Genomic DNA, 15,083 nt, shown 5'->3' with positions numbered 1-15,083 from the left:
GATAGGGCGTCAGCCGGCGGACTGAAGGGTCCCAGGTTCGGTTCCGACCAAGGGCACATGCCTGGGTTGTGGGCTCAATCCTCAGTGTGGAGTGTGCAGGAGGCAACCAATCAATGATTCTCTCTCATCATTGATGTTTCTATCTCTCTCTCTCTCCCTCTTCCTCTCTGAAATCAATAAAGAAATATATATTTTTAAAAATATCACTGCCCTTTGACGTGAATATGGACTGGTGGGTCCCTCAGACACACAGAAGTGAGAGGGAGTAGAAGGGTTCTGCTGCATCTTAGGAGGTATTTATCCTCAGATGGACAGGAGGACTCCTACCACAGACAGCCCCACGGGCCAGAAAGAAAGACAAGATGGTGGCCAAGAGAGGCAGGCAGCAGCCGGGGGCCCTCGGGTCCCCTGGTCCCTCATGCAGGGCCAGAGTATAGCTACTTCAGCAGGGAAGCCCAACCAAGTGTTTCCCAGCTTGGAATCAGAGATCTAGACTTCAGAGGCAGTGAGGAGCACACAATGTATTTTCTTTGTTCATTCCTTTTGGTTTTCCTTTAAATTTTAGTAAAGTTCATTCCTACTATGATTCAGCTGGGCTAAGGGGAAATGAGAAGATTTGGGTTTGGTTTGGGCTAGAGTTATAAAAAGGCAGAGGCAAGAGCCAGGGGCCCAGCAGCAGAATGGGGAGGGATCAGCTCAAGGAGAAGGAAATCCAGGCCTGGGCAGCGCCTGACTCCTCACCTACCCGAAGCTTCCCTGGCATTCTCCCTGCTCAAAACTTGGAGGGGATGTGGTCACATCCTACCTGGCAGACAGGACGAAGAGGTTCTCAGTGTGCCCAAGACAGGCCGAGGTGGGCAGCAGGAAGCCTGCCTGCTCCTGGCTCCCAGCACCCAGGCTGGCCCCTGCTGTGTCAGCCTGCGGTCTGGCAAGGCCTCGGAGGGACAAGGGGAGGAGCTTCTCTTCTGAGGGCAGTCCCCCCTTCCTGCTCACTTCCTCCCCCCAGAGACATTTAGGCAGGAAGGCAAAGTAAGCAACACCTATTTACTCAGCAAGGGACACAGTCCTTGGAGTGACCTCCCCCAGAAACCCCTTCATATTCCAAGTGCCTGAGAACCTGGTGTAGAAGAGAAGATGCTGTCTCGGGTTCAGATTGTTCCCATATCCCCTTGAGCTCTGGACTCCTTGCTTGGTTACAGGCACTGTCCCTTCGGGTGCAATGTAGGGACCTGCTCATGGTGAGGAGAGATGGAAGTCCCCCTGAGAAGCAGGAGAACTATCCTGTCCCCAATACAACAGGATCCCTGATTGCCAACCTCCTGCCTCCCTAAGAGGGAGGGGAAGCCATGTGGAGGGAGCACGGACAGCAAATCCGTGTCTACTTAGGGCACCTTTCTATCTGTTGACTGGGACAACAGATGATTCCTGAAGCCTCTGAAAGAGCTGGCTTTGTAGGTCTTCCTCCATCACCTTCCACCAAACAAAGTTCTCACCCCGAACCTCTGGGGGCTCATTTTGGACACCTGGGTTCCGAAAAGCCACCGTCACCAGCACATTCAGGCAGACGCCATCCATATGGCCTTTGCCCAGGTGCTGTAGCCCCAGCAACCCCTTGGTCTCCACTGCCAAGTGGTGCAGAGTCAGACACTCCTGTAGCAGCCGCAAGATGGCTATGTTGATGCCACCCCTCCGCTCCATAGGGGTGAAGCCACAGGCAGTGATGGGCAAGTGAGGCTCCCCCACTGTGCCTACCAACACCCACACTGTCTGGGTGGCCACACTGGTAAAGGTGGCCACGAGCCGCTGACAAACCACACTGCAGGGAAGCTCGTGGGGCAGAATGCGAGGGTGCCTGGCCTGATGGCGGTACTGGGCAGCCAGTTCAACCAGGTGCAGAATGTCATGGGCTCGCAGAGGAGTGGCCAGGGAGGTTCGTGGGTACCAGCCAGCCTGCAGGGACTCGGCATCTGCCTCCTTGGAAGTCTTGAGCACTCCACCTGGGGGAGAGGAGGGGGGGGAAGGGTCTGTGTTGACAGAAGTGCTAGGGCTGGCAAAGAGCCCACCGAGGCACTCTAACCCTGACTCGGAGGCTGGAATCTGGAGATGCCAGGCTTGTACCAGCCAGAATAGGGGCTGATCTCAGCTGAGGACAAGCAGGGGGAAAGCTATCAACTGCCCCCTGCCCGCACTGCCACCAGGTGTGCTGTACTAGTACCTGTGGGCTGAGCAAGGAACGCGAAGCGGATCCAGGAGGGGCCCCGCTCCTCCACAGACAGCAATGTCAGGGGCTCGCAGTGCAGCCCGGCCTCCTCCTTCACCTCCCGCTGCAGGGCCTCCACGATGGTCTCCCCAGGCTCCATTCTCCCCGCAGGCAGGTACCATGACCCATAGCATTCTTTCTTGGCCTCCTGGACCATCAGCACCTCATCCTGAGGGGAGAGAGAGAATCCTCACCCTCACACAGCCAGGCTGGGATCTCCGAAGGAGGGGGGGCACAGCCAGCAGCCTTCCCCCGCCGCGGGGCCAGGTCACATCTCAAACACAGTCACCCAGTACCCCCTTACTAGTGGACACCCTCAAACCGCTGAGCTCTCCTAGGGAATGGCCCCTGAGTGGCTGCCAGCTACCGCTGTCCCTCTCTGCAATGTACCCCTGTGCATTCGGACTTCCATTGCAGAAAGGGGCTGAGATTCCTGGGAGCTGCTTCAGGGGCTGGGGATCACACCCCACAGTGGGGGTTGCCATGCGTCCTGCACTGTCCGCATATGTTACTGTCTCTCTCCTCTCCCCTCTTGTTTTGCAAACTGCTGTGGCCTGTCCTCACACTGAAGTCTAGGCTTTGAAACATGCCCCCACGGACACCCCCTCTAACTCCTACCTATGGCCTTGGGCCCTTCTAGCTGTTGTCACAGCAACTTGTACTGAGATCAGCACCAAAAAGAGCATCACACAGGAGCAAGGTCTGAATGTGAGCACAGGTTGCGCCCTCACTGCCCGAGGGACCAGGGGAGGTTCCTGCATCTTAGAGAGCGCCCACTCCGCCAGCCTGTGCTCCCTACGTTGCGGGAAAGGAAGAGGAATACGAGCGCTGCCCGCTAGGGGCTGAGGCCTAGTGCGATGAGACAGACATGCTCCTGGACTCGGTTTTTTTCCTCTGTGAGGGCGTCTGACAATCGCAGGGTTCAGGGTTCGGCGCACAAGGCTCAGTGTTCAGTATGACGGTGCTTTGCAAAACTGGGAAGCGCCACCCACAAAGAAGCGCTGGTTCCTGCCGGTAGGTCCTCGGTCCCCACGGGGCTGGCTGCGCGCTCCGGGGGCGGGCGGCGGGCCGGGCCGGGCCGGCGGCGGACGCTCACCTGCTCGTTGAGGAACACGGCCAGCACCACGTAGCAGACGTTCCTCCGCAGCCGCACGGGTGCCGGCAGCTCCCCGGCCGGCTCCGAGTCCCAGCTCTGCACACGCAGCCCCTGACCCGCCAGCACCGCTTCCAGCTCCCCCGCCGGGCCTTCCGAGGCCATCCGGTCCCCTGGGAGGCGGCGGCCTGGGCCCGCAGACCCGCAGGCCGGGCGGGGAGCGCCGTGGGGGAGCCCCGGTGCGTTGCCTGGGCCTCCGTCCCCTCCCCCGCAGACTCGCGCCGGGAGTTCGCGAGCGAACACGGAAGCGCCGGCCGAGCCCCGGCCGCTGATAGGCTGCGCTTCCCCGCGGCCGGCCCGGATTGGCTGACCCGCGTCTGTCATCGCGGAGGCGGGGCCAGTCGGGGCCAGGCGAACACCACCCAGTTTGGGCTTCTCTGCCCGTTTCTCCTCGCCCTCTCCCGGTACCTCTAGCCGCCACCCTCGCTAACATCTCCAGCGCGCACAGGCCCGCACCGGTTCTGACGGTTGCGTCATCCTGCCTGTGGGCTGCGGAGCGCCACAGTAGCCAGCGACGGTGACGTCACAAGCCGAATGACGTCACGGAGGTCTTGGGCCGCGATGCATTGTCCAGCTTTTTTGTCATAAACATACCACTGCATTGCCCAAAATGATCACGTCCTAAATAACCTCTTTTTTTCCCACCAAAAATGTACTGTAACAGAGGACATAAGCTCTTGCCTTGGAGGAGATTCTGATCTAGTTGGGACGGTAGATGTAGACATATAATAAAAAGTCAACTCAGGGTTATAAGCCGAGAGCTAAATGACTGGTTTGAGCTGGAGGTGTGACAGCGCTCAGAGGAGGGAGGGAGCAGGGCTGGGATGGTCAAGGTGTGGCTGGCAGTGGGAGAAGGGGGATGGGGCAGAGAGGTCCTGGGATCAGCGTCCCAGCCCCCTGCCTGGCATCTCCTATTCTCTTTCAGCGCCCTCTACCCTGCAGCCTGGGAGCCCCCGTGAGCAGGGGCCAGTTTCTGCGCCTTCATCTCTGTTGCCCCCACCGCCAGCTGGCTCAGCCTGCTGCTCTGAGAGCAGGGTGTGGATTTTGGCGAGCTCCTGCTTCTCTCCCAGCCTGACCTTTCCTCCTCAGAGCTTCCTTTAACCACCTCTCAGGACAGGAAGGCAGGGCCAGCTGGAGTGAAACTGTGAAGCCAGCCAAATCTGGGATCCTCAGTTAAGTCTCCCCTTTTCCTCCTACTGCCTTTGTGCACCTCCCTCTGTGTGTGTGTGTGTGTGTGTGTGTGTGTGTGTGTGTGTTGGGGGTGGGGTGGGGGTGAGGAGGTTAGTCGCTTGGTGGAGCAGACAACGCAATGGACTTGGAGCCAGATGCCCGACCTCTGCCCACTGGCTGGCTGTGTCCCTGGGTAAGTTGTGAGCATCAGTCTCCCCATCTGGGGGTTGGCTCACAGCTTTTCCTTCACAGGGTTCTTGGGAGGTGAGATGTCATGGAGGAGCTCCATGGGCTGTTTACCAGGCAGCCCACCAACTGCCCCCACCCCCGGCTGGGCCCTCCTGGCCACAGCACTTGTTGCTACAACACAAAGGCCCACTTTCATGAAGTGTGCCTTCAGGGCCACCATGGAACTAGTAGACTCTAGGGAATTCCAGCCACACCACGTCTGCCTCCTTAGGCCCTTCTCACACATGAACTGAGATCCCTGGAGGCGGGCGCTGTATGAGGCTGTGGGCCCACACTCTTTGGAGGCACTTGCTGACGCTGCTGCTCCCAGCCCCAGACCTATTGCCTCCCAACAGCTGAACTCACCAGGCTTAGAGGCCCATAGCACTGCAGAGTCACCTGTTAACATGTGTGTGTGTGTGTGTGTGTGTGTATCCCCCAGTTTTCCCATCTGTGAAGTGGGGACAGCGTTGGTCCCAGACTCCTTTCTGCCTCCCGGGGATGATTTGAGAGAGAATGAGGTCATGTCTGGGCAGGGCTGTGAGAGCCTCAGAGGCAGCCTAAGATAAACACCAGACAGCCTGCCTGCCTAGAAGAGCAAAGACTTCAACAAACCACGGCTCCACTCCCCCCATTATCGCTGGGAAAAGTGCTCCACTCCTCTGAAGTGGACCTAATCACCTCTGTGGTGAGGAGCACAGGAGGCAACTATGAAAGCCGCTTGTAAACTGTGAAGGGCAGCCCTGGCGAGGCCCTCGGACTGTGCCAGCCCTTCCTGGGAGCTGAGGGAGACAACAGAAGGCAGGCTTTCTCAGGCTTTGGGAGGAAGGGGGCACACCCCAGACTGAGGCAGGAGAGGCCCTGAGACAGATGGGAAAAGCTGAGGATGGGGGGCTGAGATAGAAACCTTCAGAACCAGAAACAAAGAAAGGTCTCCCTCATGTCTGCTCCGTGCCCTCCATTTCCAGAGAGGGAAGATCGCTGGCAGGTGGGGCTGGCCATGCAGCGGGGTGGCCCAGAGTGTCCACACAGTACAGTGCCCACAGGAGCGAAGCCTGAGCCAGCCATTCCTGGGCACATGGGCCCACTTATGCATGTGAGTAGGAGTGCAGAAGGGCAGTGTAGGCAACCTCAGAAACCGAAGGGATGGCATGGGCAGGCGGGGCGGGGCAAGGGTGTCTGTAACACCAGAGTTGGCCACAGAGCAACAAACCCTGTCCCTTGTCAAAGTGGGAAGGGTAAGGAGGGCAGTAGCCCAGGGTTAGGGAGGAGGTCTGGCCTCAACCTGGGCGATGCCACTAGCTTGCTGTGATCTTGGGAAAGCCACATCTACCTCCTGCGTCATTGGTAAGACACAGGCAGAAGTGAATCCTGAAACAGAATGGACATCGAGGGAAAACTAGTGAATCTCAATAAAGTCTGTTGCTTAGTTAATAGTGTCGTATGGAAACCAATGTCTTAGTTCTGATCATTGTGCCGTGGTTATGTGCCATGTTAACACGAGCGGAAGCTGGCTGAAGGATAACTGGGAATGGTCTGTGCTATTTTGGTGACTCGATTGTCAATCTACAATCATTTCAAAATGAAGAATCTAGAAAATGTACTTTATCAGAAAAAAAGAAAGAGGTAGCATGAAGTATACACACCTGAGGTCATTTCTAGCACTGAGGGTGTGCCTCGCCAACCGGCCCAGCGAGGGAGGCTGGAGGTGAAGGTGGGCAGTGGGGCTGCTGGGAAAGCAGAGGCCTGAAGAGCAGGGCTGGCCTGGGTGGGGGACAAGCTAAGCCTCTAGAGGGCCACCAAGTGCCTCAAGGCTCAAGGCCAGTCCCCATCTGAACTGGCTTCAGCCCAAGGCCAGTCCTGGGACAGTTGGTCCAGCTGCTGTTTGCATGGAGCCCGACCCAATATTCCCTGGAGGGTACTGTGACCCCAAGCAGAGGTCTGTGGGGAAGAAAGAGACCCCATGGCAGAGCCACCCCCGTCTTCTCAGAGGAAGGACCCTGCATTTGGTGTTCTGGGGTGACATCAGGACAAAGCTATATAAGAAGTGTAGGTAGGGATGGGTCACCCAGTGCCACTTGGAACATGATCAGCTATAAAGTGCATGTATTGGAAGGAGGACAGAGCAGACAGCAGAGCCATCTGCAAAGGCCATTAAGCCCCAAGTAAATGAGGCGGCTGGAGTCAGGACAAGTGGTTCAAATCCCAATTCTGCCACTGAAATTGCAGTGTGGCCTTGGGTGACTCACTTAGCCCCCCCCCCCCCCCCCCCCCCCCCCCCCCCCGACCCCAGCCTGCCTGTTTCCTCTTCTGTGTAATAGAAATAAATAACATCTACCTCAGAATCATGACACCGGATGAAATGAAATCACTTAAAGCAGGGGTCCTCAAACTACGGCCCGCGGGCCACATGCAAATACAAATGTTGTATTCGTTCCCGTTTTGTTTTTTTACTTCAAAATAAGATATGTGCAGTGTGCATAGGAATTTGTTCATAGTTTTTTTTTAAACTATAGTCCGGCCCTCTAACAGTCTGAGGTCAGTGAACTGGACCCCTGTTTAAAAAGTTTGAAGACCCCTGACTTAAAGGAAAGCAGTGGCACAGTGAAGTGTAGGAGTCCCTTAATATTTTGTTTTTCTATCACATGAAAAAATGGAAATAATCTAGCTTTGCAGACAACGAAGGAACGTTTTTTGGTGTTTTTTTTTTAAATGATGGATGGCTATGTAAATCATGGCAAAGCCACGTAAGGGAATATAAGCAGCCATTAATAATGAAGGTTAGGTAGCAACCCAGGAAATGATCACAAGAGCGTTGGTTAAAAGAGAGAAACCAAGTAAAAAGCAAACCAATTCAACTGCATGTAACACAGATCCTTTACACGAGGAAATACTAGGAGGAAATATACCAAAATACGATCAGTGGTTGGGTTGAGAGTAAGTGGAGAGGGAATTACAGGTGACATTTCTTATTTTCTAAATGTTCTGAAAGTGTATTAAATTTATAATAAAAAAATTTATTTTATTAAAAAAATCACACACACATTTCCCGAACCACCGCAGAACAATCAGGTATGACGAGTGGGAGCATGCTGGCTGAGGTGTGCTAGGGCAGGGGAACAGGCAGAGCCACAACAGAGCGCCGTGGGGATGGGGAGGGGCTGCCAACCAGCGCAGGCAGCAGGCCAAGCCCTGGCTGGGGCTCTCCTGGGCCACACTCCCGGAGCTCCAAGTCAGATCAGATGGAAGAGATGGGGTAGCCTGGAGTTTTCGGGGAGGGTTGGGGTTAAAGCCACCTTGTTGCTGTGTCCAGGGTTCTGCCTTGCTATTGTCGCTTGTCAGGAGCATCCTCAGGGTACCCCCCTGGAAGGCTCCATCTGCTCAGTGAGAGGGAGGGACCCAGGTCCAGGGAAGAAGAGCAGGCAGGGTGTCTGAGGCCCCTGTCAGGGCCAGACCAGCTCCTGCCCACCTGGTTCCATTTCCATGTCTCCCCTCCCTCCCCAATCTGTGGCCAGGAGGAGCAGGGCCAACACACTGGCCTGGTGGCTTTCAGAAAACAACAGACTTTAATGGAAAATAGGAAGGAGGGAGGGGAGAGGAGGGAACAGGGACAGGGCCTCACCCCTGTCATTCCCTTCAGCCAAGCCTGGGTAGTGTCCTGAGGCCGCCCCCGCCTCATGCGTCACAGCTCTCTCTTGAACAAGAGGGCAGGATTTCAGTGGCCCCTTGTCCAGATGCCTGCAGTGCATGGGCGCCCAGAGTCCCGTGAGGAGGTGGGTGTGTAACAGAGCTTGGCGCAGGTGGGAAAGCAGGAGATGAGGGAGCAGAAGGTGTTGCTTAAGCCAGAGTGATTCCCAAAGTCCCCCAAGGAAAGGCTGTTTGTCTCCTGGGTTGGGGGGCAGGGGGGTGAAGGGAGTCAGTCACCCCCAGTGTGGGCCGGGTACCATGGAGAGGGGCACGGGGCGGAGCAGGTGCCAGCCTGCGAAGGGCAGGTGTGAACTTCAGTGGCACTGTGGTTGTTGGCTTTAGGGCCCAGGTTAGAAGCGGGAAACAGGGTGTCCTGCCGGTACCCGGAGTGGTGCGTGTGGAATTGACCAAAAGTCCCCAAGTCCCCAGTGTCTTCTCTGCTTATGCTGTGCCTGAGCTGAGCACCTGGGCTACCTACCCACCACCTCTACCCCAGACACCTGGGATCCCTCTATTTAGCCTCCCGTAATGTTCCCACAGCCAACTTCACTGCCTGGAACACAGCCCAGTCCACCTAGGAGAAAAACAGAGGACACGGAGTTCACAATCGCATTCGTGGGCTCTCCCCACCAAGAAGAACGCCCTTCCTGGCCTCGGCTAGCTGCTTGCTTGGCACAGAGCTGTACCTGCTGTGCCACCCCAGCTGTGCCACAGGAGGACTTGGGAAGCACACCCAGCTCCCTGGCCAGCGTCATACTCACCTGGGCACAAAGCAGGCGGCAGTCAGGGGACAGGCTGGATCCCTGGTGGCAGAGCTGAGCAGAGAGGGCAGAGGTCTCGGGGGACATGAAGTGCTGAGTGACACTCACTGTGCTTACCAGGCCCTGCACCTGTGCCAGGAAGGAGGGGAACAGGAGGGTCAGTGGAGACTCAGGCTTCCCAGCTTGGCCCTGATCTCTATTTCCCATCATGACCCTGCCCAGCGCTCAGAGAACAGAGGCTCTGGGTCCAGCACCAGCATCCCCCAAGGGCATAGCCAAAACCAGGCCAAGGGGATGCCAGAGATGGCACAGGCAGAGTCAGCACCCACGGACCCAAAGCCCAGTTCAAGAATGCCACAGTGGGAGTGTGCTTCCTGCCCAGCCCAGGTCCCCGGGTCTGGAGAGGGGCGAGGCCATACCAGGTGGGGGATGCAGCATCGCTGTGCTGCTGTTCTCGCTGTTTCTGGCACTCCGAGCTCTCAGCAGAGCCGGGCCCCTGGGGACGCACCTGGTGGGGAGCCCCTGCGGGGACCAGCACGGCCTCTCCGGGGGCCTGCAGCAGGGTCCAGCAGCTCACACCCCACTCCTCCCGCAGGCGCCGCCGAAGCCCTGCATCCAGGTAGCAGCTTCCTGGGGTGCCAGGCTCCAGGTTGCCTGCCCCAGCCGGACACACCTCAAAGAAGAGAAAGGGGAATGAGCAAGGGAGGGAGGCGAGGGCAGGGCTGTGGGCACTGGAAAGAGCTGAGTGTTCAAGGCTTGAAGGGCAAGCAGAGAGGACATACTAGTAGGAGGGAGAGAAAGGGGCTGGGTGGTGAGGGGCTGCGGCCACTAAGGTTGGCAGATTGGAGATTTGGCTGAAAGGAGCTTAGGGGAAACGATTAAGGGCCCTGAGGTGAGGGGGGTCTAAATCCCCGCTTTTCCTGAAGCCAGAGGCCTTGAGGAGCCTGGCCCTGGGCCCTCTCAGTCACACAAACATACCCCTTTCTCCAAAACCCAGGAAGGCACCCTCAATAGTCCCAACTCATGAACTTGCTATACCAGCAGCTCTTAACCTGGATTCCAGCGAACATCGGAATTGTGCGCTAAATTGTAGGTGATTAGGTGTTCCTGGAGAGAAAATCCAAATTCTTCTATGATCCCAGACTCAGAAGCAGCAAGGACACACAGAAGCTCTGATTCCCAGTGGATGGGCAGGCTGGCCCGTCCGGGCCAGGGCCCCTGAAGCAAGCATAGCCATGGGGGTGGCTTTGCCAGCCAAACCCGAGCAGGGAGCTCCTTGGGCAGACCGGGACCGGCAGAGGCCAGAGCAGATGCCTAGGGAATACCTATGGGGGCTGACTCCAGCTTCTCACCCCAACTGGCCACCAGCAAAACCCACCCCTTCAGCTAGAACCTCAGCAATGGTCTCTGGGCTTCGGGCTCCAAGACTGAGCCACGGGGAGGGGGAGACTGGTAAAGCCAGGTTGGACCCTCGGGTAGCTCCAGGCAGGATCCAAGGCTCCTCTGACCCCGCCCCCGAGTTCAAGTCCACCCTGGGGCTAGGTCAGTGCTCCCCAGGCCACCCAGTGAGACTGCACCCCTCAGATTCCCCATGTGTCATTGGATTTGGCCATATGGGACTGCCATGTGGGTATGAAGGGATGCTTCTGTCTGCTCCCCTCTGTAGATGTGTTCCAGCATCTGTGTGTGCATCTACAGGTCTACATGTGCCTGTCGACATATCTGCAGATGTGCATGCCTGTGGGCAGCCATGTTGACATCGGCATGTCTGCATGTGAGCAGATGCCTTAGCAGGGGTGACACTTGGTGGACATCCTTTCCGCAGGACAATCCGAGCTCAGCCACTTTGAAACTGGACCTGCCCTAACCTCAACGCTGGTCCCAGCCGCTGGCCCTTCCTGCCTCCTGCTCACCTTCTCTTCCCCTGCCCCTCAGTGTGGTCCAGTCTCTCCCTCCACCTGCCCGGTGGCCTCCTTCAGCCCTTACTTACTAGGACCTCCTCATGAGATGCCAATGACTTAAGGGAGCTTAGCAGGTGGGCATCTCAGACGGGCTTCCCTTTGCCTATGTAGGGGAGGCCTCAGGAGGAGCACAGGGTGGTGACCTGGGATGGGAACAGCTATAAGCTCAGGTCCCAGCTCTACCACTCAGCCTCAGTTTTCCTCATCTGCAAAATGGGAAAGCAGCCTGTGTGTATGAAGGAGTGGTGTGACCGTGAACTGAGCTAATGGACCAAGGCCTCAATACAGTGCCTAGCCTGCAGCAACTCCGAGTCCATGTCATCACTGGCTCCCACCTCAACCCTTGCTCTTTCTGTGCACCCACCGCATGACTCCCACAAGGTCCCAGTCTGCCTTCTCTGCACATGCGTGTGAGTCGAGGCTCACCTGAGGGAGTGGGGAGCACAGAGAACACAGACAGGGAGGGCTCCTGGGTGGGAAGTCCTGCTCCCAGGGAGCCGAGGGGCTGCATCGGGGAAGGGCAGGGTCCCGTCTCCCTCCTCACCATCTGGAGAAAACGGCGGATGCGTTGGGCATCCTGTGCCCGGAACACGTGCCACACGGTGCTGACCTGGCTGCCTGGAGACCAGAGCCCCTCCCCATCCAGGCCTGAGAGGAAGTCTGAGAGAGAAAGACGGTCAGGAGAGCCCCGGGCAGGCAGACACAGCACCTCACATCTGCAGCTTGTCCCCACCCTGCTTCCGCCTGAGGACCCACCTTTCTGTGCCCGATGCCAGGCAGGCAGTGGGGCTTCAGCACGGACCAGGATGCTGACCAGGTCAGTCACCTCCACACAGAGGTTCTTGGTCCCCAGGTGCCCACGGTGTGGGCTTACACCTGCACGGAGGCAGAGAAAGGACAGTTGGGAAAAGGTGCCAGAACCTTGGCACAGACGTATAGGCACAGAGATGATAGGAATGGGGCAGGGACTGGCAGGAGTGCAGTGCATGCTTACCATAGGCTGCCCACAGCTGGGGCTCCAGTGGACACAGGGCAGGGCCCGGTGGGAGGTAGGAAGCCAGGTTGAGTTTCCCATGTTGGGCACAGTACTCTGGGAGGGGCAGGCTGGCAGCCAGGTTCTCCAGCCTGTGGGGGAGGAGTCATGCCCAGCAGGCTCAACCCAGGCACCAGAGACCCCATCAAAGCCCTCCACTCCAGGGGTCACTCCCAGAGGCAAGCAGAGTGTACCAAGGGTCGCAGGTGGGGGTAAGGAGGAGAGGAGGGAGGGGCAGTCCTTGGTCCCACACACACCTGCTTGTGTCCTCATCCCGCAGAGCTCTGTGCAGCAGGAGGACTGAGCCCTCAGATGACTTTGGGCGAACTAGGGGAGGAACAGAGAGGGCATTGCCCAGAGGCCCTGTCCCCGGGGCAGCAACACAGTCCTGTTTCTGCCCTAGGCCCTGCTTCCAGCTGCCCCCAGGGCCCTCTGGGCCTCCGCTGCCACCTGGCTCTGGCTCCCAGCTCCCTCTACCCCACACCAAAGACACTTACCCTCAGGCCGGGAGAATCCATCCCAGAAGGCTGCCGTGCCCAGGTTTGTAGGCTGCGGAGGCCCGAGGGGGGTCAGCGCCTGCACCTGGCCTCCAAGCGCCTCAAGAGCCTCGGTCCCCCACAGGCTGCCTTGCAATGTCCTCTGAATCCCTGACACCAACACAGGCTGTAGTGGGGGGGGACGGGGACATGGGGAGAAAGATGGGCTGCCCAACATGCTCAGGCCCGGATGTGTGGTAGAGATCACAGAACAGCTCGGGGACCAGCCCTGCTGCTCCCTCTAAGTCAGTGGTTCTCAACCTTCCTAATGCCGCGACCCTTTAATACAGTTCCTCATGTTGTGGTGACCCCCAACCATAAAATTATTTTCGTTGCTACGTCATAAATGTAATGTTGCTACTGTGATGAATCGTCATGTAAATATCTGATATGTAGGATGTATTTAGGCGTCCCCTGTGAAAGGGTCGTTCGACCTCCAAAGGGGTCGCGACCCACAGGTTGAGAACCGCTGCTGGAAGTGCTGGGCCAGGCCGAGGGATCAGGGCCCGGAGGGGAGGCGAGGCTGTGAGAGCTGGCAGCGGGGTGGTGAGAGCCTCACCTGGCCCTGCCTCCAGTGCTCCTGGAAGAGGTGGAAGCCTCGCCGCGGCCTGGGCTCCTGCAGCCACAGCAAAGCCCCCGGCGGAGGCAGCAGAGGCCGCACTGGTGAGAGGGGCAGGCCCAGGCCCTTGCGCAGGGCTGGCCCCGGCCGCAGCCCAGGCCCCAGGGCTTTCTCCTGGATCTTCCGTTCCACTACCTGCGCGATGATGCTGTCCAGGATATTGGTGATGCGGTCATCCTACGGAGGCAGGGGGTGACGGAAGGCAGAGGGGCTCAGGACCTGCCAAACTCGCAGGGAGAGCCAGCCCCACCTCTGCCCCCAGCGTGCCCCCCATGCCCGTGCTCACGCTGGGCAGCGCTGGAGTGACAGGGGCAAAGGCCATATGTATCCGCTCGTGCCCCAAGCAAAGTTTGACCGCAGTGGAGGCCAGCAGTTCACAGAGAGAGGGACAAGGCAGGGGCCCTCGGCTGGCGCGGTCCTTGGCAGGGGTCTCTGTGGAGTCCAGGGTCTCTGTTGAGGAGGAAAACAGTGAAGGCTTCCCCTTCCTCTTGAGGCTCCGTTGCCCACATGCTCTTCCTCATCTCCCGGCCGAGCCCACTCTCTCCTCGCTGGCTGGCCCATTGCTCCACTCTCTCCTCATTGGCTGGCCCATTGCTCCACTCTCTTCTCACTGGCTGGCCCTTCGCTCCACTCCCTCCTCATTGACTGGCCCATTGCTCTGGATGCACTCGCCTCCCACCCCAGCCTTCCTATTGGCAGCTCCAGAGCCTCTCCCAAGGAGGGCTCAGGAAGGGGTTCTGGCTGGAAAGAGCTCAGGAGGGTTGTCCGAGGTTTTGTTTAGATTTACTTTCTCTGGAGTCACTTGAGAAGAGTGCTAGCAATTGGGGGAGGGGGCGGCTAAAGCCATTCCAGTCTCTCCTGAGGCTTCCCACCTGGCCCAGCACGCCCACCCCAGTCGGAACCAGGGGCAGGGGCCTCACCCGCTTTGATGTCCTTGGTCCTGTTGGTGTCCTCCGTGCAGGAAGGTTGTGGAGTTGGGGTGTTTTTTTCTCTAGGCTCCTTCTGTTAAACCCATCCACCACCCCCAGTCCAACCAGAGATTTTAAAATGGCAAAGGCAACTCAATCCAACTCAACCCACAAGCATTAACAACAGACTCTTGTACGTCCTAAAATCATGTTTACAAGAAGCAAAAGGTTATATAACGTTAGGTGGGGGAAAGCTGCTCATGGAATCCTTTGTACAGTCCAATCTGAAGTACACTAGAACAGACTCGAATAAACAGATAGGCAAACTACTGATACCAAAATGATCGTGTGGTGTTACAGGCCACTGTCATTTTCTTCCTTATCCCCCTTGTCTGTATTTTCCAAATTTTCCACCACGGGTATGTAGCATGGAGTCTGCCATGCAAAATGCATTCAATAAACTGTTTCTTGAATGAATAACTTTTATAACAAAAACTCAAGCTTCATAAAAGCTTTGCAAAATGCCTATCTAGCACCTGCTATGTGAGAGGTGCAGGGAATACTGAGATGAGCCAACATTCCGCCGGCAGGAGTCTGTGCCTGGGATGTGGACAGACAGGACCGGAAAGCAAGCCGCTCGAGCAAGATGTGGCAAGTGCCGAGCTGGAACATGCGCAGAGGGGATAGGCGCTCTGGCTGTGCACAGTGAGGGCCCGTCTCACCGACTCCTCCTTCCCTCCCCGCCCATGTCAGCTGCCCGCCCCTGG

At 57.6% G+C, this 15,083-nt stretch overlaps 2 protein-coding genes across 5 annotated transcripts in view; both read right to left on the bottom strand.

Moving 5' to 3' along the window:
- Positions 1 to 524: 524 nt before the first annotated feature.
- NUDT18 (nudix hydrolase 18) lies at positions 525 to 3,668 on the bottom strand. The gene is made up of 3 exons (XM_006778298.2): positions 3,357 to 3,668; positions 2,216 to 2,429; positions 525 to 1,997 (listed from the first exon to the last, which is right to left on the bottom strand). The coding sequence occupies exons 1-3, from the start codon at positions 3,516 to 3,518 to the stop codon at positions 1,396 to 1,398; spliced, it is 978 nt and encodes a 325-aa protein (XP_006778361.2). The 5' UTR covers positions 3,519 to 3,668; the 3' UTR covers positions 525 to 1,395.
- Positions 3,669 to 7,807: 4,139 nt separating this feature from the next.
- HR (hair growth associated) overlaps positions 7,808 to 15,083 on the bottom strand; it is a 14,291-nt gene continuing 7,015 nt past the window's right edge. For 2 of the 4 annotated variants that reach the window (XM_015557749.1, XM_015557750.1), the window contains exons 8-18: positions 14,329 to 14,410; positions 13,695 to 13,858; positions 13,349 to 13,585; positions 12,751 to 12,916; positions 12,511 to 12,616; positions 12,215 to 12,345; positions 11,977 to 12,096; positions 11,765 to 11,880; positions 9,768 to 9,932; positions 9,260 to 9,388; positions 7,808 to 9,072 (exon numbers count right to left, since the gene is read on the bottom strand). In XM_015557749.1, the coding sequence (XP_015413235.1) occupies positions 9,010 to 9,072; positions 9,260 to 9,388; positions 9,768 to 9,932; positions 11,765 to 11,880; positions 11,977 to 12,096; positions 12,215 to 12,345; positions 12,511 to 12,616; positions 12,751 to 12,916; positions 13,349 to 13,585; positions 13,695 to 13,858; positions 14,329 to 14,410 (1,479 nt within the window). In that variant the 3' untranslated portion in view covers positions 7,808 to 9,009. The remainder of the gene's footprint in view (positions 9,073 to 9,259; positions 9,389 to 9,767; positions 9,933 to 11,764; positions 11,881 to 11,976; positions 12,097 to 12,214; positions 12,346 to 12,510; positions 12,617 to 12,750; positions 12,917 to 13,348; positions 13,586 to 13,694; positions 13,859 to 14,328; positions 14,411 to 15,083) is intronic. The other 2 variants (XM_006778296.2, XM_006778297.2) reach the window with 1 other exon arrangement.

Source organism: Myotis davidii, unplaced genomic scaffold (genome assembly GCF_000327345.1).
Source record: "Myotis davidii unplaced genomic scaffold, ASM32734v1 scaffold448, whole genome shotgun sequence".
NCBI classification, from domain to species: domain Eukaryota; kingdom Metazoa; phylum Chordata; class Mammalia; order Chiroptera; family Vespertilionidae; genus Myotis; species Myotis davidii.
This window is presented reverse-complemented; position numbering and strand designations above follow the sequence as displayed.

Coding starts and splice junctions, on each gene's coding strand:
- NUDT18 (XM_006778298.2), bottom strand. CDS start 3,518: ATGGCCTCGGAAGGCCCGGCGGGGGAGCTGGAAGCGGTGCTGGCGGGT. Junction 2,430..3,356: donor CCGTGTTCCTCAACGAGCAG/GTGAGCGTCCGC, acceptor CTCTCCCCTCAG/GATGAGGTGCTGATGGTCCA. Junction 1,998..2,215: donor GTTCCTTGCTCAGCCCACAG/GTACTAGTACAG, acceptor CCTCTCCCCCAG/GTGGAGTGCTCAAGACTTCC.